General features: G+C 47.5%; 1 protein-coding gene across 8 annotated transcripts; it reads left to right on the forward strand.

The window, feature by feature from the left end:
• The first annotated feature begins 65 nt into the window (after positions 1–65).
• MFAP2 (microfibril associated protein 2) lies at positions 66–23870 on the forward strand. 8 transcript variants are annotated; one of them, XM_083454357.1, is made up of 10 exons: positions 3750–5066; positions 11010–12296; positions 17679–17744; positions 18679–18756; positions 19251–19283; positions 19454–19543; positions 19830–19868; positions 21204–21291; positions 22937–23010; positions 23264–23870. In XM_083454357.1, exons 3-10 carry the CDS (start codon positions 17705–17707, stop codon positions 23365–23367), a joined length of 546 nt encoding a protein of 181 aa, XP_083310483.1. In that variant the 5' UTR covers positions 3750–5066; positions 11010–12296; positions 17679–17704; the 3' UTR covers positions 23368–23870. The 8 variants fall into 8 exon arrangements, with proteins under 8 accessions (XP_083310480.1, XP_083310481.1, XP_083310478.1 ...); XM_083454354.1 differs by lacking the exons at positions 3750–5066; positions 11010–12296 and adding an exon at positions 66–180 and having other exon boundaries at positions 19457–19543; XM_083454355.1 differs by lacking the exons at positions 3750–5066; positions 11010–12296 and adding an exon at positions 75–180 and having other exon boundaries at positions 18682–18756; positions 19457–19543.
• The last annotated feature ends 877 nt before the right edge of the window (positions 23871–24747 follow it).

Raw genomic sequence — 24747 nt, forward strand, 5'->3', positions numbered from 1 at the left:
AGAGTGGGGCTTTAGACGTCGGCCGTAGTGGCCGCCATGTTGAGGGTGGCGGAAGGGAGAGTTCGTAGACACAAGAAAGCGTAAGAGCTGAATTACTCCTGACTGCGGCCATGGACGAGACCTCCCCTTCCTCCCGGGTTAAGGGGCTCGTGCACGCGCGCTCCCTGCCCCTGCTCAAAGGTTGCCTTCGGTGGGTGGGTGTGTCGGGGGGGGGGGTCCCAGGGAGGGTCGCGGAGCTCCGAGGATCGGGTGTCGCGATGGTCGCCTGGTGGGTGCGCCACGTGCTACGTTCACGTGTAAATGGGTGGACACGCGTTCAGCACGGAGAAGGCTGCTGCAATTCTCCCGACCCGCCTTCCTGAGTCCTTCCAGCAACGGGTAGCCTTCCGACAGTGGAGGCAGAGCAGAGCCATCGCGGCTTGTAGCTCTTGGATGTCCTCTTCCCCAGAAATTTGTCTAATCCTCTTATAGAATCGCAGAGTGGTCATCTGGTCCAAAACCCTGCAGTTAGGGTTGCGACCTTTGTTCTGGCAAAACACCGAGGTACCTCGGGTTAAGAACTTAATTCGTTCTGGAGGTCCGTTCTTAACCGGAAACTGTTCTTAACCTGAAGCACCACTTTAGCTAATGGGGCCTCGTGCTGCTGCCGCGCCACCAGAGCACGATTTCTGTTCTCATCCTGAAGCAAAGTCCTTAACCCGAGGTACAGTGGTACCTCAGGATGCGAACGGGATCCGTTCCAGAGCCCTGTTCGCATCCCGAACAGAACGCAAGAGCCTTTTGACCGTCTGCGCATGTGCGAGCGGCAAAACCCGGAAGTAATGTGCTCTGTTACTTCCGGGTCCGAAAGCGCTCAACCTGAAGCGTATTTATCCCGAGGTATGACTGTACTATTTCTGGGTTAGCGGAGGCTGTAACCTGAAGCGTCTGTAACCCAAGGTTCCACCATATAGGACAGGATAGCGGCGTGCTTTTCTTTTTCCACCTGGTGCTGAAATGTCTTCAGAGCAATCCATTGCAGTCTATTGCAGCCTAACCGGATGGCCCCTCTGGCATTTATCACACACATATAATTTTGTAAATCTGTGCTTTGCTATCTGGAGCTGGAATGCACGACCTTTTCCACACATATGCAGTCCTGTGCAACAATGCATGCAGGAGGCAGAGGCATATTCTGATGAGGGGATGAGCTTTGTTCCACATTCCACATACCGTATTTTTCGCCCTATAGGACGCACTTTTTCCCCTCCAAAAATGAAGGGGAAATGTGTGTGCGTCCTATGGGGCGAATGCAGGCTTTCGCTGAAGCCTGGAGAGCGAGAGGCGTCGGTGCGCACTGACCCCTCTCGCTCTCCAGGCTTCAGGAAGCTATCCGCAAGCCTCACGTGCCCGGCGGGAGGTCCCACCAGATGCGCGAGGCTTGGGGCAGCAGCCTGCAGCCCGAAGCAGGGGGCGAGCTGCGGAGCCCGCCCCCAGCTTCGGGCAGATGTCCGCAAGCCTCGCGCACCCGGCGGTGCGTCCTGCCGGGCGCGCAAGGCTTGGGGCTGCAGCCTGAAGCGGGGTGAGCTGCGGAGCCCGCCCCCTGCTTCGGGCAGATGTCCGCAAGCCTCGTGCGCCCTGCAGGAGGTCCCGCCGGGCGCGCAAGGCTTGGGGCGGCAGCCTGTTCTGGGGTCGTGGGAAGCTCCGGCTTCCTCCGCGCCAGCCCCCGCGCCTGGGGGGGGGGAATAATTTTTTTCCCCTTTATTTCCTCCCAAAAAAACTAGATGCGTCCTATGGGGCGAAAAATACGGTAAATTTCTGAATAACGGGGAAAGGGTGGTTGGAAGGGCAAGCCTTGTGAGGAGCTACCCCCCCTCCTCCTCCTCCTCTCTCAAATATGCAGAACGGAGGCTTCTGGGCTGCACTGACACAGGAAGACTTGTTGTTGAAGCCTCGGAAGGTGTTGTTATCTGAGGGACAGGGCCTGATGCTCCCAGGTGGATGGCCACTTTAACCCATGTCAAAGCTGCAGGGGACTGGAAAGGACAACCTCAAAGACTTGCCCTGGTTTGCTCCACCTTGGGACCAGATGGGAAGAGGGAATGAGGAGAAAAAAGGAAAGGAAAGAAGTGAGAGGGAGTGGGAGCAGCCGCAGGGCAGAAATAGGGAAAATGCAGGACAAACTGTTTCCTGTATTGAATCATTTTACATTGGAAAAAGGGACAATCTTGTATTCTACAGGGTGGGTGGCAACCCTACCTGCAATGCAGCAATCACAGCTCAATAATGACCACACAGAGATTTTACTTTCTTGGGCTCCATGATCACTGCAGATGGTGACAGCAGTCACGAAATTAAAAGACACCTGCTTCTTGGGAGAAAAGCAATGACAAACTTAGACAGCATCTTAAAAAGCAGAGACATCACCTTGCCAACAAAGGTCCGTATAGTTAAAGCTATGGTTTTCCCAGTAGTGATGTATGGAAGTGAGAGCTGGACCATAAAGACTTGATGCTTTTGAATTATGGTGCTGCAGGAGACTCTTGAGAGTCCCATGGACTGCAAGAAGATCAAACCTATCCATTCTTAAGGAAATCAGCCCTGAGTGCTCACTGGAAGGACAGATCCTGAAGCTGAGGCTCCAATACTTTGGCCACCTCATGAGAAGAGAAGACTCCCTGGAAAAGACCCTGATGTTGGGAAAGATGGAGGGCACAAGGAGAAGGGGACGACAGAGGACGAGATGGTTGGACAGTGTTCTTGAAGCTACCAGCCTGAGTTTGACCAAACTGCGGGAGGCAGCGGAAGACAGGAGTGCCTGGCGTGCTCTGGTCCAGGGGGTCACGAAGAGTCGGACATGACTAAACAACTAAACAACAACAAATGGTTTCTTGGAAGAAGCTATGTAAAAAAGATATGAAATTCACTGCCTGTTACTCTTTAAATGAAAACTATTTAAAAATGATGGAATCATAGAATCTTAGAGTTCAAAAGTACCCAAGGGTTATCTAGCCCAACCCCCTGTCATGCAGGAATCTCAGCTAAAGCATCCAATGACAGATGGCCATTCAACCTTTGTTTAAAAGCCTCCAAGGAAGGAGAGTCCATCACCTCTTGTGGGAGTCTGTTCCAATGCTGAACAGCTCTTACTGTCATCCCCCCCCCCCCCAATGTTTAGTTGGAATCTCCTTTCTTGCAACTTGAAGCCATTGATTCGAGTCCTACCTTCCAGAACAGGAGAAAACAAGCATGCTCCCTCCTCCAAGTGACAGCCCTTAAGATATTTGAAGATCGCTATCATATCCCCTCTTTTCCAAGCTAAACATACCCAGCTCCTTCAAGCGCTCCTCATAAGGCTTAGTTTCCAGACTCTTGATCATTCTAGTTGCCCTCCTCTGCACACATTCCAGCTTGTCAACATCCTTAAATTGTGGTGCCCAGAATTGGACACAGTATTGCAAGTGTGGTCTGATTAAGGCAGAATAGAGTGGTATTAGTACTTCCCCTGATCTGGACGCTATACAGTGGTACCTCCCGTTGCGAACAGGATTCATTCCGGAGGCCCGTTCGCAACATGAAAAGAATGCAACCTGAAGCACCATATCTGCACAGGTGCGCAGCACGATTTGGCGCTTGTGCACATGTGCAAAGCGCGATTTAGCGCTTCTGCGCATGCATGAGCAGCGAAACCAGAAAGTAACCCTTTCCGGTACTTCCGGGTCGCCGCAGGACGTAACCTGAAAGAAGGTAACATGAAGCAAACATAACATGAGGTATGACTGTACTTCTGTTGATGCAACCTATATGTACAGGTAGTATTTAACGTCAAATAACACAGACAGAAGGGTCATTCTTTCACATGTGGCGGGCATGTAAAAGGCTAAAGGCTTTGGGGAAATGATTTATAACGAAATGAAGAAGCTGTTCAAGAGGGCTACTCCCAAAAGACCTGAAGCTTTCCTTATAGGGATAACAGGTATAGACATTCTGAAGAAGACAACCAAACTATTTATACATGTGACAACAGCAGCTAGAATATTGCATGCACAGAAATGGAAAGAAGAGAAGGTTCCAGTGAAGGAACAGTGGCTTTTAAAAGGACTGTGTGGAAATGTCAAAGCTGAGAACAAAATTAAGTCAGCAAAATGATGAACTTTTTATAGAAGAGTGGAGGCCTTTTTAGACAATTCGGATTATTCCTACCAAGTGTAGAACCTTGTATTTGTTCCTATTGAGATTCATTTTAGTTAGCTTTGGTCCTGTTCTCCAATCTGTTAAGGTCCTATTGAATCCCACTTGTGTCTTCTGTTTGGAGTCATCTGCAAGCTGAATGAGCATCCCTTCAGTTCTTTCACCGAAGTAAAGATGCTGAACAGCACCAGGCCTGGGACAGAACCCTGTGGCACCTCACTTGGCACTCCCCCCCCCCCCTGAATCAGTGCTCTTTGGGTTCTATCAGTCAGCTCCAAATCCACCCAACATTGACATTGCCTGCCCTACCTTTTACCAGCTTCTCAAGAAGGCTTTGTGGAAAGCCTTGATGAAATCAAGACGTTTTACATCCACAGCTTCCCCCTGATCCACCAAGCTTGCAACTCTTATCAAAAACAGAAGTAAGTTTGATCTGGCATGACTTGTTCTTTAGAAGCCCATGCTTGCTCTAGCGACCACAGTATACTTTTCTAAGTCCTCACAGACCAATTGTTTAATTATCTGTTGTAAGACCTTTGCTGGTATGAAAGTCAACCTGTCTGATTTGTAGTTCCCCGGGTCCTCTCCCCCCCCCCCTTCTGAAGACTGGGACATTTGCATCTGCAGAGACTTCACCTGTTGTTGTTCTCCCCTGCTTCTTCTCTCTGGTTTTAATTAAGTGGGATGGGGTTGAAATGTGTGGAAACCCGCTGCCTTTAAAGCAAGGTAGCATTAGGACCCAGGGGAGAGGCTGCATTGCAAGACAGATTTCTTTCCCCCTCTCTTGAAAGTGGGCAAAAGAGATCCAGTCTCTGGGAGGATAGCAGGGGGAGTGAGAGGAAAAGAGACCTTCAGACCAGTAAGTCATTCCTGTGTGTCTCTGTGCATGCACAGAGGTTTTGTTTTTTTTTTTTTTTTTAAGTAATTTTTATTTTTCCACATAAAAAACAAACATAACAATAACATAAACAAAAACAATAACAAACATATAAAATGGACCTCCCCATACCACCCCTTTTCTGCATCCTTATTTCAGATTTTTCAGCAACTTTTTAGTCAAACAATGTATACCTTTTTTTCCATCAATTAAATTTTCTTTAACTTAGTATTAACAGCTGTAGCTCTTTACCTCTTATTGCCCTGAACCTTAGTTTTCATCCAAATTACAACGATTTTTAAGATATTCTTTAAATTTACTCCAATCTTCTTCCACCGCCTCCTTCCCCCGGTCTCGAATTCTGCCAGTCATCTCCGCCAATCCCATATAATCGATCACCTTCGACTGCCATTCTTCCAGCGTGGGTAGTTCTTGCGTTTTCCAATACTTTGCTAGGAGAATTCTTGCTGCTGTTGTGGCGTACATAAAAAATGTCTTGTCCTTCCTTGACACCATTTGGCCCACCATGCCCAAGAGAAAAGCTTCTGGTTTCTTGAAAAAGGTTCTCTTGAGAACTTTCTTAATTTCATTATAGATCATTTCCCAGAATGCCTTAATCTTCGGGCAGGTCCACCAAAGGTGAAAGAAGGTTCCCTCAGTTTCATTACATTTCCAGCATTTGTTACTGGGCAAATGATAGATCTTCGCTAACTTAGCAGGAGTCATGTACCACCTGTAGATCATTTTCATAATGTTTTCTCTTAAGGCATTACATGCCGTAAATTTAACACCAGTGGTGCACAACTGCTCCCAGTCAGCAAGCTCAATATCATGTCCAATATCTTGTGCCCATTTAATCATACTAGACTTCACCATTTCATCTTGAGTATTCCACTTCAGCAACAAATTATACATCCTTGATAGGTTTTTAGTATTGGGTTCTAACAATTCTGTTTCTAGTTTGGATCTCTCCATCTGGAAGCCTATCTTTCTGTCCTGTTTAAATGCTTCATTTATTTGTCTATAATGTAGCCAATCTCTCACCTTGTCTTTCAACTCCTCAAAACTTTTCAGTTTCAGTTGTTCACCATCCTGTACTATAATTTCAGAATATTTAGGCCAATGTGGCCCCATATTCAATTTTTTCACCTCTTTGGCTTCCATAGGTGACAACCACCTGGGGGTTTTACTTTCAAGTAAATCTTTATATCGAATCCAAACATTGTACAAAGCTTTCCTGACAACATGATTTTTGAAACCTTTATGAGATTTTACCTTATCATACCATAGATATGCATGCCAACCAAATCTATTATCAAATCCTTCAAGATCCAAGATGTCTGCATTCTCGAGGCGCAGCCATTCTTTCAACCAGCAGAATGCTGCTGATTCATAGTACAGTTTTAAGTCTGGCAGGGCAAAGCCTCCTCTATCTTTAGCATCTGTTAAAATCTTAAATTTTATTCTAGGCTTTTTGCCCTGCCAGACAAACTTGGATATGTCTTTCTGCCACCTCTTGAAACAATCCATCTTGTCTATTATTTGTAAAGTCTGAAACAAAAATAACATTCTAGGCAATACATTCATTTTGATAACGGCGATTCTTCCTAACAGAGAAAGTTTCAATCCTGACCATGTGTCTAGATCTTTCTTAACTTCTGACCAACATTTATCATAGTTGTCTTTAAATAGATTCACGTTTTTCGATGTCAGATTTACCCCCAAATATTTAACTTTTTTTGCTAACCCCAAACCAGTTTCTTTTTGGAATGCCTCTTTTTCCTCATTTGTTAGATTTTTCTCCAGCACTTTAGTTTTTTGTTTATTCAATTTAAATCCTGCAACTTGACCAAATATTTCTATCAGTTCTAAAACTCTTTTTGTACTAGTGTTCGGCTGCTGTAATGTTAAGACTAAGTCATCTGCAAATGCTCTTAACTTATACTCTTTCGCTCCGAACTGAATTCCTTTTACCAACTGGTCCTTTCTAATCATGTTTAACAATATCTCCAAGACTGAAATAAAAAGTAAGGGAGAAATGGGGCATCCTTGTCGTGTTCCTTTCTCTATAGCTATCTCTTCAGTTACCACATTATTCACAATTAGTTTTGCCTTCTGTTTAGAATATATTGCACTTATACCATTTTCAAAACCTTGGCCTACCCCCATCCCCTGGAGATTCTTTTTCATAAAGCTCCAACAAATGTTGTCAAAGGCTTTCTCCGCGTCCACAAAAATCAATACTGCTTTTCTATTAATGTTTGTTTCCAATAACTCCACAATGTCAATTATATTCCTTACATTGTCCGACATGTGTCTTCCCGGGAGAAAGCCAGCTTGATCTTTATGAATCTCACCTATCAACACTTTCTTAAGTCTTTTTGCTAAAATGTCTGCAAATATTTTGTAATCCACATTTAAAAGTGAGATCGGGCGGTAGTTTTTAACCTGGTTCTTTTCAGTCTCAGTTTTTGGTATAAGTGATATAAAAGCCTCTCTCCACGATTCAGGTGCCCCCTTCCCTTCCAGTATCTCATTGCATACTTCTTTCAATGGTTGTACTAGACAGTCTTTCAAAACCTTGTAATATTTAGCCGTCAGGCCATCTGGTCCTGGAGATTTTCCCAATTGTGTCTTTTGAATGGCTTCCTCTATTTCTTGTTCTGTTATTTTTTGATTCAAAATCAGCCTGTTCTGTTCCGAGATTTTTGGTAGTCCATAATTTTCCAAAAATTCATCTATCTCTTGTTCCTTCACAGGCCCTTGTGAATATAATTTCCTGAAATAACTTTGAAAACAGTTACTTATCTCATTCGGCTTACATATACTCCTTCCATCCTCCTCCAGACAAGTAACAGTGTTCAGTTTCTGTCTTTTTTTCAATTGCCATGCAAGAAGCTTCCCACATTTATCTGCTGATTCAAATGTCCTCTGTCTCATTTGTTTAATTTTCCATTCTATCTCTTGGTTTGTAAGTTCCATATACTGCATCTGATAATATTTTATTTCTCTCAATATTTCATGAGACTTTGGATTGGACCTCAATTTCTTTTCTCCTTCCTTCATCTTTTCCAGAATTCTACTTTTCCTTTCATTTTGTTTTTTCTTCTTAATTGAATTCTGTTGTATCAGGAAGCCTCGCATCACGGCTTTACTTGCGTCCCAAATTATTCTTTTTTCAACTTTTGTTCTTAAGTTAATCTCAAAATAATCTTTCAATGTCCTTAGGGCCTTTTCACAAATTTGTTCATCTCTAAATAGGAAGTCATTCATTCTCCACCTAAAGGATCCAGTTGTTGTCAATTTCATTTCCATCTTCACTGCGTTATGGTCGGAGCAGGTTTTTGGGCAGATTTCCACTTTTTTTATCTTTGCAGCCATCACACTAGATACCCAGATTTGGTCGATTCTTGTCCATGTCATTTTAGATTCCGAGAAAAAAGTTCCCTCTCTTTCGAGAGGGTTTCTAGTCCTCCAAATATCTATTAGGTCCATATTTTCTGTCATCTCAAAAAAGATCTTTGGTAATCTACCTTCTTTAGAGATCATTTGTCTTTGTGCTTTATCCATATTTGTAGAGACCACTCCATTCATGTCCCCCATCATTATTATTTTGCAGTCGAGATAGTCCATCAAAGTCCCATGCAACTTCTTAAAAAATTCTGCCTTCCCGTCATTTGGCGCGTATACTCCAACAACCAAATACTTTTCTCCTTGAATCTGTACTTCAATTGCCAAATATCTTCCTTCTTCATCTTTAAATTTGATTTTTGGATCCAATTTTTCTTTTGCATAAATCACAACTCCTCTCTTTTTGACTTTGTCAGAAGATATAAATTCTTGTCCTAATCTTTTATTCACGAGCAATTTTCTATGTGTCCTGATTATATGAGTTTCCTGTAGACATATCAAATCCAATTGCTCTTTTTTCAAGATATGAAAAACTTGACGTCTTTTTCGGGGATGGTTCAAACCATTACAATTCCAACTAAGAAGTTGCAGTGACATCTTGATTATTAAGCGTTTGTCCCTCCGACTGCCCCAAGTTTGTCTTCTTCTTCAGTTGTTGATTGTGGTAGGCCGTATGATAAGTTTGCTATATCCACTGGTTCTCCCCCTTCTGCTGTTAGTCCTTGTGCCGTTCCTTTCTGCAGGTCCTCCAAATTTCTCTCCAAGAAATCTTCTTTCTCCTGTACTGTTCTTATTCTCACCTTCTTCCCTTTATAGTTAAAGGACAATCCCTGTGGGAACTCCCACCTGAAAGGTATGTAATTTTTCCTCAGCAAATTGGCAAGATCTCTATAAAAGGTTCTCACTTCCAAGATGTATCTAGGAATATCTTTAAAAATCAGAGCTTGAGTGTTCTCAATGACCAAAGCTTTTTGGTAATGCAGGTTCAATATCTTATCTCTCTCCTGCTTGGTTCTTAGGGTAATCAGACAATCCCTTGCCCTTTTAACTTGTTTTCTGCCAAGTCTGAAAGCCGTTGTTATTTCTATTTCATCATCTTCCAAATCCTCTCGCCAATTTTCCAAAATTGCCTCTGTGAGGAATTCCTTCAGGTCGTCCCCTTCGTTCTCTGGAACTTGCCTTAGTTTCAAATTTCGTTCTTTCCTCTGTAATTCCAATAGGGAGAGAGCTGCCTCATGCTCATTCACTTTTTTCTCAATCGGCGCAAGTTTCCCCTGTGTCTCTTCTGCAATTGCCTTCGCACTCGTAGCAATTTTCCTAGTTTCTGTAGATTCCTGAATCAGTCTATTAATAGATTCCGTATTAGTTGTCACAGATGTAGTATTCAAGTCCAGTCTCACTGTCAATTCTGTCAATTTTTTTGTATTTTCTGTGGATTGCTTTGTTAAAGCCTCAAGGGATTGATTAATTTTCAGTAGTGCCTGTGTCATAGAATCCATTGATGCAGCTGTTGAGCTTTCTGGTGCCGGCACTGTTTGGCCAGAAATTGAGGCTCTTTTCTTTTGTGTTACCTTAGTTTTAGATCTGGTTCTTATCTCCTCAGCTGTGCCGCTCATGTCCCAAGGTCGTTCTCACAGGAAAAACTCGCGATGGAAAATCCCACTGTTAGTCACACTTTTCCCCTCTTGATCCTCAAGAGGGAGCAATTAACAATGTCCAAATTCGGGGAAACAAAGAAACAGGAAGCCAAATGTGAAAAGTCCGAAGTCCGCCATTAAAGTTATTAAAAACACTTTTCCTCTGATGGATTTAATTAATCAGTTTCACTAATAAAGTCCCCTTCAAGTTCTACAACTTTATCCAACTTTCCGACTTTTTAATGATGCTCTTAAAAGACCCATTCCTCCCGGTGTTCACTCCTGGCAGGTCGTCCCGGGGGAGTCAGGGCGATGGGAAACCTTGTTTCCTTTTCAAATTAAAGAGTATCTTCACAAGACTGTCTTTCCCCCCCTTCTCTTGCCGATCGGGGGGGAAGGATACATTTGACAGGTCAGGGTTAAAAGTTCAACTGTAACTTTCTTGCAACTGCAGCGAGGTCTGACGTTGCTTTAGATTTCTGCAGTCCGGGGGGGGCAGACTTCCTTATTTTATGCCGTCCCGTTTTCAGCCAAATTTTTTAAAATTTTGTTGTACCGTCTTTTTTCCGCTCTTACTCACGGGTGTTCAGTCCGAATTTTCTTTTCAGGAAGGAATCGACGCTCTCCGCTTATGGCGACGCGGCTTCACTCTGCGAGCTGGGTTGCGACTCTCAGCACCGCGCTCACACCCGATGCCGCTACGGAGCCTTTAAGAAGGCTCTTTCGCAATACCGGGGGGCGCAAAAGGTGCCCGCCGAGTCTCCTTGTTCACAGGCTTCAGCGCCTGTGATTTTAGGGGTCCCCCGCTCGCCGTAGCGGGTCAGACCCGAACTCACAGAGCAGTCCTGCCTCGGAGCTCGAGGCAAGGACCGCCATTAAGCGCTGGCGCCGACCGGAAGTCCCCATGCACAGAGGTTTTGTGCCATTTTTGGATGTTCCTCTTTAGAGATCACCAGTAGGCAAGAGTCACGGGCAAAATGTACAGGGACCATTTCGCCTTCAGTCAGGATCACGACCCCCAAAACTAAAGCAAATGGCAGTGAAGGAGTAAGGGGGTGGGCTGGGTATTTTTCGGAAAGGCAGGTTTATTTTCCTTGTTTCAGCTGCAGCTTTTAATCCAGAGCGAAGGCGGCTTTGAGGGGTCCTTGCTTAACTTTTGTCTAAATACCAAATTGCATGTTGGCGTTGTTTTAAGGGAATTTCCAATGGAAGGGGGAACTTTTGAAGGATGAAGAAAAGGTAGTGAGATTAAGGACAATATGTGTGCTCTATTCACTGTAAATGCAACAGCTCAGTGAGTGAGTTGGCCCCTGGCAGATGTTGAGTGCCCCCTCCTTTCCATTTCCTGATGTCTGGAATTTCGGCTGGGGGCAGAGAGGAGGGGGATTGTATTTCTTGGAAAGTCACTATGAAAGCCCTTGTAAGTAAGTTTTTTTGGGGGGTACAAGACATTGTGGGTCGGTTTTGGAGGTCCAAAATCCTTGCGATATCTGTGTTGGTGGTGGAGGAGGGGGGCTTCCCTTTTGTTCTCTGCTCCCTCTCCTGGCCTTTGGAGGAGGGGGCTTTTCCTAGAAGGTGGGGTTTCAGGAGGTTCCTGAGGCATTCTTTCCTTTGCAGGAGCTGACTGATTGTTCCCAGATGTGCCTTGCAAAAAACATCTGGTTTCCCTAAAAGTGTTACCCTCCCACATCTTGGGCATTGAGGAGGGCCTCCCCCCCCCCCCATTTCAGCATCTTCTGCCAAAAGCATCAGTGTAGTGGGGGCCTTCCAGGAGGGAGGGAGGGAGAGTGGGAGCAGGGTCGCCTTTCCTGGCTAGAGGGGGACGGTGGGGGAGGTTCTTGGATGTGGAGGAGGAAGGGCTCAACTACCACATCTTGCTCCAGTGCCCCTGGTAAACTTTTATCACATCTCTGCCCATGCGCAAAGGGCTTTTCCCCCCCCCACCACCATGTAATTGGAGCCAGCCCGACCTACAAGCCAAATTTAATACATCTATTTAAACCAATTGCTGAGAGGGAGGCCCTACAGTCCCTGTGTGCTTAATTATCTTCTCGGGGTGGGGGGGAGGTTTGGGTTGGGGGGACACCGTTGTGGTCCTCCTGGAATAGTTTGGCCACCTTTGGTCCCTACCCTGAGCTCTGCATCCAGAAACTGACAGTGGCCACACGCCAGGAACAACATCAACTGCCCAGCTAAAGCAGGTGAGGGTAGCCGATGGATCTCAAACCCTCGGGCAAGTTAGGGTCTTCCCCTGCCTGTGAAGACAGACGGGACCAAGAGTGGGTCCAATGGTCAAGAAAGTGGCTTCAGCCTGTGCTGTAGAAAAAAGCGAGGGGCAGATGGGGCTCATCAACCTGAGAAGGTAGCTCACCAAGAAGGAAACGCTGATCCTAAACTTTTGTGGGTTCCTTTACCTCTTGTTACGTTCCTGCAGTTGTTTACAGTTTGCCTAATTTCTATGACAGGGACGCAGGTAGCGCTGTGGGTTAAACCATAGAGCCTAGGACTTAGAATCATAGAGTTGGAAGAGACCACAAGGGCCATCGAGTCCAACCCCCTGCCAAGCAGGAAACACCATCAGAGCACTCCTGACATATGGTTGCCAAGCCTCTGCTTAAAGACCTCCAAAGAAGGAGACTCCACCACACTCCTTGGCAGCAAATTCCACTGTCAAACCGCTCTTACTGTCAGGAAGTTCTTCCTAATGTTTAGGTGGAATCTTCTTTCTTGTAGTTTGGATCCATTGCTCCGTGTCCGCTTCTCTGGAGCAGCAGAAAACAACCTTTCTCCCTCCTCTATGTGACATCCTTTTATATATTTGAACATGGCTATCATATCACCCCTTAACCTCCTCTTCTCCAGGCTAAACATGCCCAGCTCCCTTAGCCGTTCCTCATAAGGCATCGTTTCCAGGCCTTTGACCATTTTGGTTGCCCTCCTCTGGACATGTTCCAGTTTGTCAGTGTCCTTCTTGAACTGTGGTGCCCAGAACTGGACACAGTACTCCAGGTGAGGTCTGACCAGAGCAGAATACAGTGGCCCTATTACTTCCCTTGATCTAGATGCTATACTCCTATTGATGCAGCCCAGAATTGCATTGGCTTTTTTAGCTGCCGTGTCACACTGTTGGCTCAATCAGACTTGCCAATCAGAAGGTCAGCGGTTCAAATCCCCGCAACGGGGTGAGCTCCCGTTGCCCGGTCCTTGCTCTTGCCAACCTAGCAGTTTGAAAGGCATTTGACAATGTGTCAAGGCACTTTATGAAAAGAAATTTGGAAAATATGGATATGGGATATAATTTTCTAAATGGAATTAAGGCTATATACTCGGAACAACATACCAAATTGATAATTAATAACACCTTGATGGAAAAATTTGAGATAACAAAAGGGACAAGGCAGGGGTGTCCACTATCGCCGTTGTTATTTATAACAATATTGGAGGTCCTGCTTAAGAAAATAGAAACAACAAAAGAGATAAAAGGTATTAGGATTGGTTCTAAAGAGTATAAGGCTTTTGCGGACGACGTGGTATTGACACCGGAACAACCAATGTCCAGTGCAGTGGAAGCACTGAATAAGATAGAAGAATACGGGTATTTGGCTGGTTTCAAACTTAATAAAACCTAGCAGTTTGAAAGCACGTCAAAGTGCAAGTAGATAAATAGGTACCACTCCAGCAGGAAGGTAAATGGAAACTACTCTGGTTCACCAGAAGCAGCTTAGGCATGCTGGCCACATGACTTGGAAGCTGTACGCCGGCTCTCTCGGCCAATAAAGCGAGAGGAGCGCCGCAACCCCAGAGTCGGCCACGACTGGACCTAATGGTCAGGGGTCCCTTTAACTTTACCTTTAATTCCTATGACAAGGGGAGCAATCATGTTTTAAGCTGGCTGCGCTGGGGATGCCCAGCCGAAGGACAAAGCAGCTCTCTCCCTCTCTCCTGCACTGTGCAAACAGGCATGGCGAGAGAGGGGGCGGGGGATTTTGCCGCTGTTGGAGATGGATTCAGAATCCCAGCGTGGAAGAGGTCCTGCTGGCAGCCTGCTGCAGCATCCCCCCCCCCCCAACTCTTAAATGACTTTTGCAGAGACGGGGGAAAGCATTCCAGGAAACTTTCCTCAACTACAAGGCGGGTTCCAGGCCAGACCTCTTTGTTCAGAGCACCTGGGCATCTATTTCAGTATCTGGCAAGGAGCTTTGTGCCTCTTTCCTTTCCTCTTCCCCTTCCCGCTCCTGCAGTGTTGGGCAACGATGCATGGAGAAATCGAAGCAATTAAAAATAAAAAGGGCACCGCATTGCTGGAAAGTGGTCGGGTTGGGTTTCTTTCATCAGAACATTTCCTGACAGCACCTCCCCTCTTAATTGGTGTTTTTTGGTCTTTTGTGACCTCCAGGCTTGAAGCCTTGCAGCGCCTTCTACAGACATAAAAAGGGTTACAGGGAGTCCATATTTAGGCTCCCTGCTCATTGTACTCACAGCCTACAAAATTATGGAGGGAACAACACTGACAAAACAAGGGTGGTGAGCAGCCACGTTAATGGAGATCCTGTTCTTTCGGTCTTGTGACGGACAGGTATTCAGATGCTGAGGGTCTTGGAGACAGAACTACCGTATTTTTAGCTCCATAAGATGCACTTTTTTCTTCCTAAAAAGTAAGGGGAAATGTCTGTGCGTCTTATGGAGCGAATGCGTGGTCCCTGGAGCCGAATTGCCCAGGGGCAAAAAGCAGATCATGCTTTTTTTTTTTTTTTTTTTTTGAAAGAGGGAAGTGGGTGTTGAAACAAAGCCGCTGATCGTTTGCCGATCGGGGAGAGAGATAAGGGATGCTAGAGATAAAGGAGGCTGTTGTGTGCAAAAAACGTGGTTACAAAGCACGGATCCACATGGATCGTCAGGATTTTTGCAATGGGTTACCCCAAATTCACTATCAGATCACATAGCATGTCCATGGCTACAGCCTGCACCAAAAAAATCACGCACCCACTGTTGTGTGGGGCCGCAATGGCGCAAAAACATGGTTGCAAAGCACAGATCCACATGGATCCTCAGGATTTTTGCATTGGGTCACCCCAAATTCACCATCAGATCACATGCCTGTGGCCACAGCATGAACCACAAAAATCATACATCCACTGTTTCGTTCAGAATATTTTTTTCCCCTTGTTTTCCTCCTCTAAAAACTAGGTGTGTCTTATGGTCAGGTGTGTCTTATGGAGCAAAAAATATGGTATCTATTTCAACCGCCTATGGGGTACAATTCCTTAGGCATCTCTTGCAGGGGCTGCATGCAAAACCATACCCTCCAAGTGTCCTGGTTTTCCAGGGAAAGTCCCGGGATTACGAAAGCCCTCCCGGGTTCTGATTTCATCCCAGGATGTCCCCATTTCCCCTGCCGGTGCTGAGCTCTGGTGCTTGTCCCTAACGACAGTTTGTGGCTGTGGGAGAGCATCCCATTGCCAGCCTCCTTCCTTGGGCAGCTCATAGTGGCTGCTGAAAAGTTGGTAAGGAGAAGAGGCTGCAGCCAGCTCTGAGGGGCAGGAAGAAAAAGGGAGCGAAGCGAAGCAGAGTGCAAGGAGTCCTGATTTTTTATCTTTTTAAAATGTTGTTTTGTGTTTCTGCGTCTAACCTTGTCCCTTTCTAAACATTTATTTATTATGCGTGTGTCTTTCGTTTTGTAAATCTACCGAGGAATAAAATGAAATTGGAACATGCCCATCTTCTGATAGGAAACGCTCTGCAGGGGAGGGAAAACATTGGGGGGGGGTTTCGAGGAAGGTCAGTTTTGGGGAGCGAGAAATGTCCCTACAGTGGTACCTCGGGTTAGGAACTTAATTCGTTCCGGAGGTCCGTTCTTAACCGGAAACTGCTCTTAACCTGAAGCACCACTTTAGCTAATGGGGCCTCCCGCTGCCGCCACACCGCCGCTGCACGATTTCTGTTCTCATCCTGAAGCAAAGTTCTTAACCCGAGGTAATATTTCTGGGTTAGTGGAGTCTGTAACCTGAAGCGTATGTAACCCGAGGCACCACTGCATTTTCATCTGAGGAGTGTTGGAGGGTATGCAAGACCTGAGTCATCTTTCAGCCCAAATGAAGTTTATCTGAATGAATTTGCCATGGCCCTCAGGGTGACAGCAGTGAGCAATCATTCTTTGACGAAGACGTTGTGGAGGGTTCTCAGCAGTTAAAAGGGGGGGGGGGACAAGCAGGGGCAGCCATCCTGCGGGTTCTGTGCAGCTCTTGACTCCGTTCCGAAAGCTCTGTGCAAGCAGTCAGTTTAGACTTCTGGAATGAGCCATTTAACCATCGGAGGAGGAGGAGAAGGGGTGACCCCTCCCACCTTTGGCTTCTTCCACAGTTAACATGTGTCTTCCCCCTGACTCCCCACAACGCACACTAAGGAATGCAGCCCTCGGGCGGAAAACCGCTTGCCTGCCCCAGCTTTTTGGCGAGAGCTCTTGGTTTTGTGTTGCTTGTTAAATGTACAATGTTCAGTCAACAGAACATTTGGCAGGTGCCCCCTTTCCAGTTTTCCTCTCCCCGCCAGGGTACCGCAAACCACATCTGGCTATGCGCTGCTGATGGAAATTGCAGCGTCCCCAATGGAAACCAACAATAACAACTGGGCTCAGCCGAGCCCACACATTTGGCTTTCTTTGTGCCTAGATCCCTCCCAGAGGTTTCCCGGGTCTCCAGTGCCATTTGGGGACAGATTTATTGGTTCTGCAGAAGGGCACAAGATCAACAGGGCCTTTGCAAAGTCTGCAGAACTTTCTGAGAGCTTGTTTTGAGGGAGGGGCGGGGGGGGGGCCTTCTGCTTTCCAATCCCGGCAGAAGCTGAAGGCAGGAGGTGGAGGAGGTGTATGCAGACACTGCTAGGCCCGCAGAGGCCATGCCTGGCAGGATCCAGGGAGTCTCTTGGGAGTGGAAAGGAATCTCCATCTCTCTTTCAGACAGAAGACAACCCAGATCTCCTCTAAGGTGTGTTTTTCTGCACAGTTGCCATGTGGTTACTTGGCATGCCAATAAAATAAATGCAAAAGGGCGGCCGTATGAAACATTAAAAAAGGTAAAGGGACCCCTGACCATTAGGTTCAGTCATGACCAACTCTGGGATTGCGGCGCTCATCTCGCTTTATTGGCCGAGGGAGCTGGCGTACAGCTTCCGGGTCATGTGGCCAGCATGACTGAGCCGCTTCTGGCAAACCAGAGCAGCGCACGGAAACGCCATTTACCTTCCCGCCGGAGCAGTACCCATTTATCTACTTGCACTTTGATGTGCTTTCGAACTGCTAGGTTGACAGGAGCAGGGACCGAGCAACGGGAGCTCACCCCGTCGCGGGGATTCGAACCTTCTGATCAGCAAGCCCTAAGCTCTGTGGTTTAACCCACAGCGCCACCCGCATCCCGTATGAAACATATGGCAGTACAAAATGGCATTAAAACATAAATATGGGCACACTTTCCATAAGGATAGATGTGAACAGCCAACACAAATGTCAAATGAATGGCTGTACTTTAGCCCAAGCTGTGCTGCTCAGCCCTTTCCCCATCGTAACCCTACAAATGCTTCTTTCCCAGCCCAGCAGGACTGCCCCAGACTGAGAATGAGGAGGACACTGAATCTCTTCCTCCTGTGCCTGCCAGGTGAGTGGAACAGCGCATTTCAAAAAATTGGAGCAAAGTAATGGAAGCAATCTGATCCAGGGCTCTGCCTCCAGAACCTCTCTTAACTTGCTGCCCTGGAAAATACAAGGTGTGACCAGAAAGTTTGGTGAATGGTCACAGAAATCGGACAGTGAGAAATATTTGAACATACATGCCTTACAGGCCTTCAAAGTAGGCCCCGTCTGATACAATGCACCGTTGACAACATTCGTAGAACTGTTGGAAACTTCTGGAGAAGCCCTCTTTTCGTATTGCTTTCAGTTCCTTTGTCACGGCAGCTTGGACGTTTGAAATGTTGGGAGATCTGTGCCCTTTCAGTGCAGATTTCAGTTTTGGAAAAAGAAAGAGCTCTGGTGGGGCCAGATCGAGAGACCATGGAGGGTGGGACAACTCAGTAACCTCAGTAACGATTTCACGCGGAATATGCAATTATTCCGCCATCATTTGGACGGACAAATGCCGATCCCGTCTCAATAACTCACAAACTCTGTTGACATTTGCCACCGTTCAGCTCGTCAACGGTCTGCCAAACAGAGGGTCCTTTTTGATGGTTTGATTTCTGTGACAATTCACTGAACTTTCTGGTCACACCTTGTATTAAAAAATGATCATCAAGAGCTTTGGGGGGGGGGCGCAGGTGTCGTTTGTATGTGTGTCCGTCCATCTGTCCAGTGAGAGAAGCATTTCGGGGAATGAATGTGGCTCAGGGGTGGAGAATCTTCGCATGCAGAAGGTGGGCTGCACTGGTGTGGCTTTTCCATTTGGCCCTTTGGGGAGCCAAGCTTGGCTCTCGCTGGGGCAGGCAGACGTTTCCTTCTGGATTCTCGCAGTATGCAACTGCAGCCCCTAGACTGCACCCATGGTATGGTGGTGATGGGGAGACCCAGCTGAGCCCCTGCCTCTTTCTATCCAGCAGCACTCCTGGCTCAAGGACAGTACGACATCGAAGACCCGGCCTACCATGACACACCTTACGTGCCTTACGAAATAGGTGAGTGCATTGCAGACTTCCTGTCTCATGCCATTCAAATCAAGGACACCAGAATGTGACACTACCTTAGAACTCTCTCCCTCTGGGGAGCAGCCAAAGGTTGCAAACCCCAGGATCTCCCAGCCACGATGTGGGGAAATGCTATTGCCTCTGTCCCCTGCTCCTCAACCTCCTGCCAGCCTCAGTGGAATTAAACTGTGCACCTTTGGTGTTATGTACTGAAGTTCTCACCCTGGGCCAGCAGGGGGATACTGTAGATAGTTTTCACTCGGGTCCGCATATGCAAATAAGGGATTGAAAGTGACGTTCAGTGATTGGATAGTTACAGAAAGTTGTTACTGTTGCTTTGTAGGAGCTCTATATAAGCAGGTTGGCTGAACCCTTCAGTTCAGTTCTGTTCTGGCCTGTGAATAAACAAGAGCTGTTGGAAGAATCGCTGTGTCGTCTGATATGTTCACCCACAACCTAACATTTTCCTTCCTTCTTTTTTTTAGACAGCCAAGATTATTACGATTATGCTGGTAATGGTGAGTCAACTTTTCCCTCTGCTCTGGGGGAGTTTGGGGGAAGGGAAGAACTTATTTCCACCGTGATCCTCCCCAAAAGTGCGTCCTGAGCCTTAGACTTTGGGGTGGAAATGGGAGAGCCAGGCTGGCTGAAGCTGAACCTCCCCACTCTCCCTCCTCACTTTCCACAGCAGACATTGCTCCGCAGACCCCGGAGGAGCAATACCAGTATCAGTCCCAACAGCAGAACCAGCAGGAAGTCATCCCTGCGCCAACCCAAGGTAAGCCCACCTTCGTTTGGTAGGGAGGTGTCGTGCAAGGGGCATTGCACCACAACCGCCAGAAGGAGAAGTGAGGGGAACAATGCGGGGAATCAGGACCAGATTAAGACCTTCAGAGGCCCTAAGCACTTAAAAGATCTTGGTGCCCCCATATACCGTATTTTTTGCTCTATAAGACTCACTTACCTATCCCTGTTTGCACCCGTGCTTGCAATGAAGACTATCAAGAGCCCTGAAGTGGGATCTGTAACCCCAATTCTCTTTCCCCCTACCTACCCTGTTCTAGATGTGCCCGAGACAGAGCCCACTGAACCAGGCCCCCTCGGTAAGTAAGCATGCTGTAAAATTTGGAGCTCATCCTACACTCGAGTAGGACCCTGGCAGAGACATGCCCAACTGGCAAGTTCTCTCCCTCCTGGTCGATCATTCGGGATCTTCAAAATCTTTCTTCAGCCCGAACATCACAGCGACCGACGCCAACAGACACCGGCACACTTAGGGATTCGCCGAGTCTGCGCAGTTCGCGTGAGAGACCTCAGCAACTCAGCATTTTGGCTAATCTACTTTATTTACATATAAACACACACGGAGCACTGCCACATGGCTCCCTCTCTCTCTAGCATCAGACAGCAAAGAGAATGAACAAAGGACAATAGTCCCACTTCACGGAACACAGTAACACAAACATTCTGTCTCCATCACTTCCCACTCTGTGGAGTCAAAACATATACCGTCATGTGATAGACAACAATCCCATGACTGCAATCATGGAGCAGGAATTCTAACAGCTTGGTGGAATTTAAATCAGCTTCCCAGCTGAAACATTCTTATTTGTAACCACGATACTGTGCTTTCTTAACGAGAAGGGGGTTATGATCAAACCCTCCCGATTTTCCAGGGACAGTCCTGGAATTACAAAGGCCACCCCAGCTTCCAGTTTGATCCCAGAATGTCCCTATTTTCCCTGCCTGTGCTGCAGCTGCTGCCGTGAGCAGGGAGGGAGATGAGCCTTGTTCTAAACAGCTGGCCGAGTTTTGTGTTTTTGTTCTTATAAACCAGCCTGCAAATTCCTTTGGATGAAAGTCAGTATAGGAATGATGCTAGATAGAAACGCTTGTGACCATTGCTCAAGTCGCTTGCCTCTTAAGCGTTGGTGAATGAAGGCAGCCTATTGCATCGCTGAGCTCAGCATTGACCCCAGTGCCATGACTTGATGCTTCGGCCTGTAGACTCTGGCACAGCCTTTCTCAACCTGTGGGCAGTGGCGTAGCGTGGTTTGTCAGCACCCGGGGCAAGGCAAGTAATTGCGCCCCCTAACAAGTGGATTTGCGCCCCCTAACCCTAACCCCCAGATGTTGCGCCCGGTGCGGCTGGCCCCCACTGCACCCCCCACGCTACGCCACTGCCTGTGGGTCCCCAGATGTTGTTGAAGTACAACTCCCATTACCCCTAGCTAGCAACACCAGAACTCAGGGGTGATGGGAGTTGTAGTCCAACAACATCTGGGGACCCACAGGTTGAGAACCGCTGCCTGAGGGCTGGTGTCACCCAAAACAACCTCTGCCCCTGAGGCTGTGCAGAAGAAATCGCCTCACCCCAAAGCTCAGGGGGTCACTGCACTTGTAGTAACTCTCCCCATCCCCTTCTTCTCCATTCCCAGACTGCCAGGAGGAGCAGTATCCCTGCACCAGACTCTACTCGGTCCACAAGCCTTGCAAACAGTGCCTGAATGAAATCTGCTTTTACAGGTGAGCAGCCACTGGAGGGAGGTCACTATCTGGCTTAGGGAGAGTCCTTCACCCAAGGACCCACAGAGGATGGGGACAAATCTAAAGAGGGTGTTGACTTGTGCCTCCGCCAGGCATGGAAATAATAATAATAATAATAATAATAATAATAATAATAATAATAATAATAATAAATTTTATTTATACCCCGCCCTCCCCAGCCGAAGCTGGGCTCAGGGCGGCTAACAACAATCAAAATAATCCAACATTCTAAAAACCTTTCATTATAAAAATTAATTAAAATCAAATTGATGGCAACCATTAAGCAAGATTCTGTGCAGATTGCCAGAGGAGGGGGTCAGGCTGCGCCCTGACCAAAGGCCTGGTGGAACAGCTCTGTCTTGCAGGCCCTGCGGAAAGATGTCAGGGCCCGCAGGGCCCTAGTCTCTTGTGACAGAGCGTTCCACCAGATTGGAGCTGCGGCCGAGAAAGCCCTGGCTCTAGTTGAGGCCAGCCTAACCTCTCTGTGGCCTGGGATCTTCAGGATGTTTTTATTTGCAGACCGTAGGTTCTTCTGTGGGGCGTACCAGGTGAGGCGGTCCCGTAGGTACAAGGGTCCTAGGCCGTATAGGGCTTTAAAGGTTAAAACCAGCACCTTAAACCTGATCCTGTACTCCACCGCCTCTGTTGCTCTTTCAAGGCTCGCAGGAGTAGATAGAGGCCCCTCCAAACATCTGGATGGGCCACAGTTGGTTGCCTTCTCTGCAGAGATTTGAGCAGAGCTGGGTGATATCTGGTTTCCAACATCGCTATATATCGCCAGCTAGGGACATGGGTGGTGCTGTGGTCTAAACCACTGAGCCTCTTGGGCTTGCCAATCAGAAGGTTGGCGGTTCGAATCTCTGTGACCGAGTGAGCTCTCATTGCTCTGTACCACCTCCTGCCAGTTTGAAAGCACGCCAGTGCAAGTAGATAAATAGGTACCACTGCGGTGGGAAGGTAAACAGCATTTCTGTGTGCTCTGACTTCCGTCACAGTGTCCCATTGTGCCAGAAGTGGTTTAGTCCCGCTGGCCACTGACCCAGAAAGCTGTCTGTGGACAAACACCGGCTTCCTTGGCCTAAAAGCGAGATGCCTTTGGCTGGACTTAACCGTCCAGGGGTCCTTTACCTTTATCACCAGCTAAGCACCGCAATATACCAATATATATCATGATGTCTGAAATAAGGATGGAGCTACGCAGTCACTGGCTGGCTTCATAGTTTTCCCCACATTGTGATTCTTTCATAGCACACATACACACACCAGGTCAAAAATGATAAAACCTATATTAGATTAGAGGGTGATTTCTAGGGCATCTGGCTGCTCGGCTCTGTGCTACGAGATACTGATCCCCACTCCAAATGCCTGCCAAGGCAGAGCATTGAGAAGCCTTGTACCAACGCTTAATTTCTGAATGCCATAAATCAACATCACCACTTAACAGCCAGCGTTTCCTCTTTTAATGGGCTTTGTGCACAAGTCAATGTCACAGGAGGATCTTGAACCCTGGAGGGTGCTCACTAATATTTGGGGCAGGAAAGGTTCTAGTGCAGAAACGGCCACGGAGGGGGGAGGCCCAACAGCAGGCCTGCGACGTTCACCCCCTCGCACAATCTCTCCCTAGCCTCCGCCGTGTTTACGTGATCAATAAGGAGATCTGCATCCGCACTATCTGTGCCCATGAAGAGCTGCTCAGAGGTAAGCTGGCCTGAATGCGCCCCTCTCCCCCCAGAAAGCCCAGCAGATGAAGCAGTCCTGGGACTGTAGCCATGGGGGCAGACATGGGCTGCGAGGGGCATAAGTGGGCAGCAGCTTTCCAGAGAGGGCATCTAGCCCCGATAAGATGGATCTCCGCCTGCTTATTAGATCCCCGAGGCAAACCTCTCGGCCCGAGGCTGCCTCCTCGAGGGGCTTGAAGAGACCTCTGTTTGATCCCCGCTTCCCCCTGCAGCTGACCTTTGCCGGGACAAGTTCTCCAAGTGTGGCGTCATGGCGACTAGCGGCCTCTGCCAGAGCGTGGCCACCTCCTGCGTCAGAAGCTGTGGCGGCTGCTGAGCCGGAGCTGGACGAGAGGGGAGGCCTTTCTGCACCACGGACGCCGCCGCAGCAGCAGCTCACCCCCAGAGGAGGAGGGAGTGACTCAGCCGCAAGACCGCCTCTCCTGGCTGGCGTTTTGCTCCTTCTGCTTGGCCTCGCAGGAAGTCCTTGGTGCTATTTGAGGCGGAAGCAAGGGCAGAGTACCACCTTGTGCACATTCATAGTCTAGTGTGTGTTTAATTTTCATTACTTTTTTTTAATTAAAAAACGGTGCTAGAGGGAAAGCAGCTCAACCCGTGATTCGCGGGCTCTGCAGGGGCCGGTGGGATATTAAAAGCCACTAGGAGGGCCAAGGGGCTATTAAGACCCCCATTTCCATTTCCCCACCACCATGAAGTGCAACCAAAGGTCAGGGTGCAGCTGTTTTTACTTCCCCCATAGCTGTATGCCTACTTTTTGTATGATTCCCCCTCCCTACTTTTCTACAAAACGTTTAAATAAAGAAAACAAACTCAAAAGTATTGCAATTTCTTTCCTCCGAGAACCAACCAGGTGTGAGAAGAGGAGGTTTTTTTATTCTTGTCCACATTTATCCATAATAACAAACACCACCAGAAATATAAAAATATAAGTTTCTACGGTCGTTGATTAACGGTTACACAAAGAACCAAAGGAAGAGAAATATATACATACACGATTAGTGTGAGCATTTTGGTAAAAAACGACAACCACCACCACCACCACCTTGGTCACATTTAAGAAAGGGAGGAAACATCAGCCTAGACGGATTGACATGTGTGTCCTCTCAGGCCCCTCTCCCTGCAGGGTTTTGCCTGCACCCTCACGAGCCCCACAGCTGCCCATGGGGCAGGGGGAAGAATAGCGCTCTTTGAAAATAAACTCTGCATCTCTTTGCAATGGTGAGCTGAAGGGAGGAGTTTCAGATGCAGTCCGAATAGGCGTCAGTTAAAATAAAAAGAGGGGCTTGTGGCCAACATTAGTCCTATTCAGAGTAGACCCACTGGAATGAATGAACTTCAGCCTATTAATCTAATCGGTCAGATCTGAGCAAACGGACGAAAAAAAACCCCTGCCATTTGTACAGTGGTGCCCCACAAGACGAATGCCTCGCAAGACGGAAAACCCGCTAGATGAAAGGGTTTTCCGTTTTGGAGGTGCTTCGCAAAACGAATTTGCTATGGGCTTGCTTCGCAAGACGAAAATGCCTTGCGAGTTCCTGCGGGTTCCCCCCCCCCTTTTTCCCAAGCCGCTAAGCCGCTTAACAGCTGATCCGCTAAGCCGCTTAACAGCTGATCCGCTAAGCCGCTTATCAGCTGATCCGCTAAGCCCGCTAGCCGCTAATAGCGCTAAGCCGCTAAGCCGCTAATGGGCTTGCTT

Source organism: Podarcis tiliguerta (assembly GCF_965153285.1).
Source record: "Podarcis tiliguerta genome assembly, chromosome: 8".
NCBI lineage: Eukaryota > Metazoa > Chordata > Lepidosauria > Squamata > Lacertidae > Podarcis > Podarcis tiliguerta.

What these genes read in the sequence shown, in the direction of transcription:
- MFAP2 (XM_083454352.1), top strand. Translation starts at nt 111, where the DNA reads ATGGACGAGACCTCCCCTTCCTCCCGGGTTAAGGGGCTCGTGCACGCG. An exon ending in CTCCCTGCCCCTGCTCAAAG is followed by an intron (nt 181 to 17,678) that starts GTTGCCTTCGGT and finishes CTTCTTTCCCAG; the next exon opens with CCCAGCAGGACTGCCCCAGA. An exon ending in AATGAAATCTGCTTTTACAG is followed by an intron (nt 21,292 to 22,936) that starts GTGAGCAGCCAC and finishes ATCTCTCCCTAG; the next exon opens with CCTCCGCCGTGTTTACGTGA.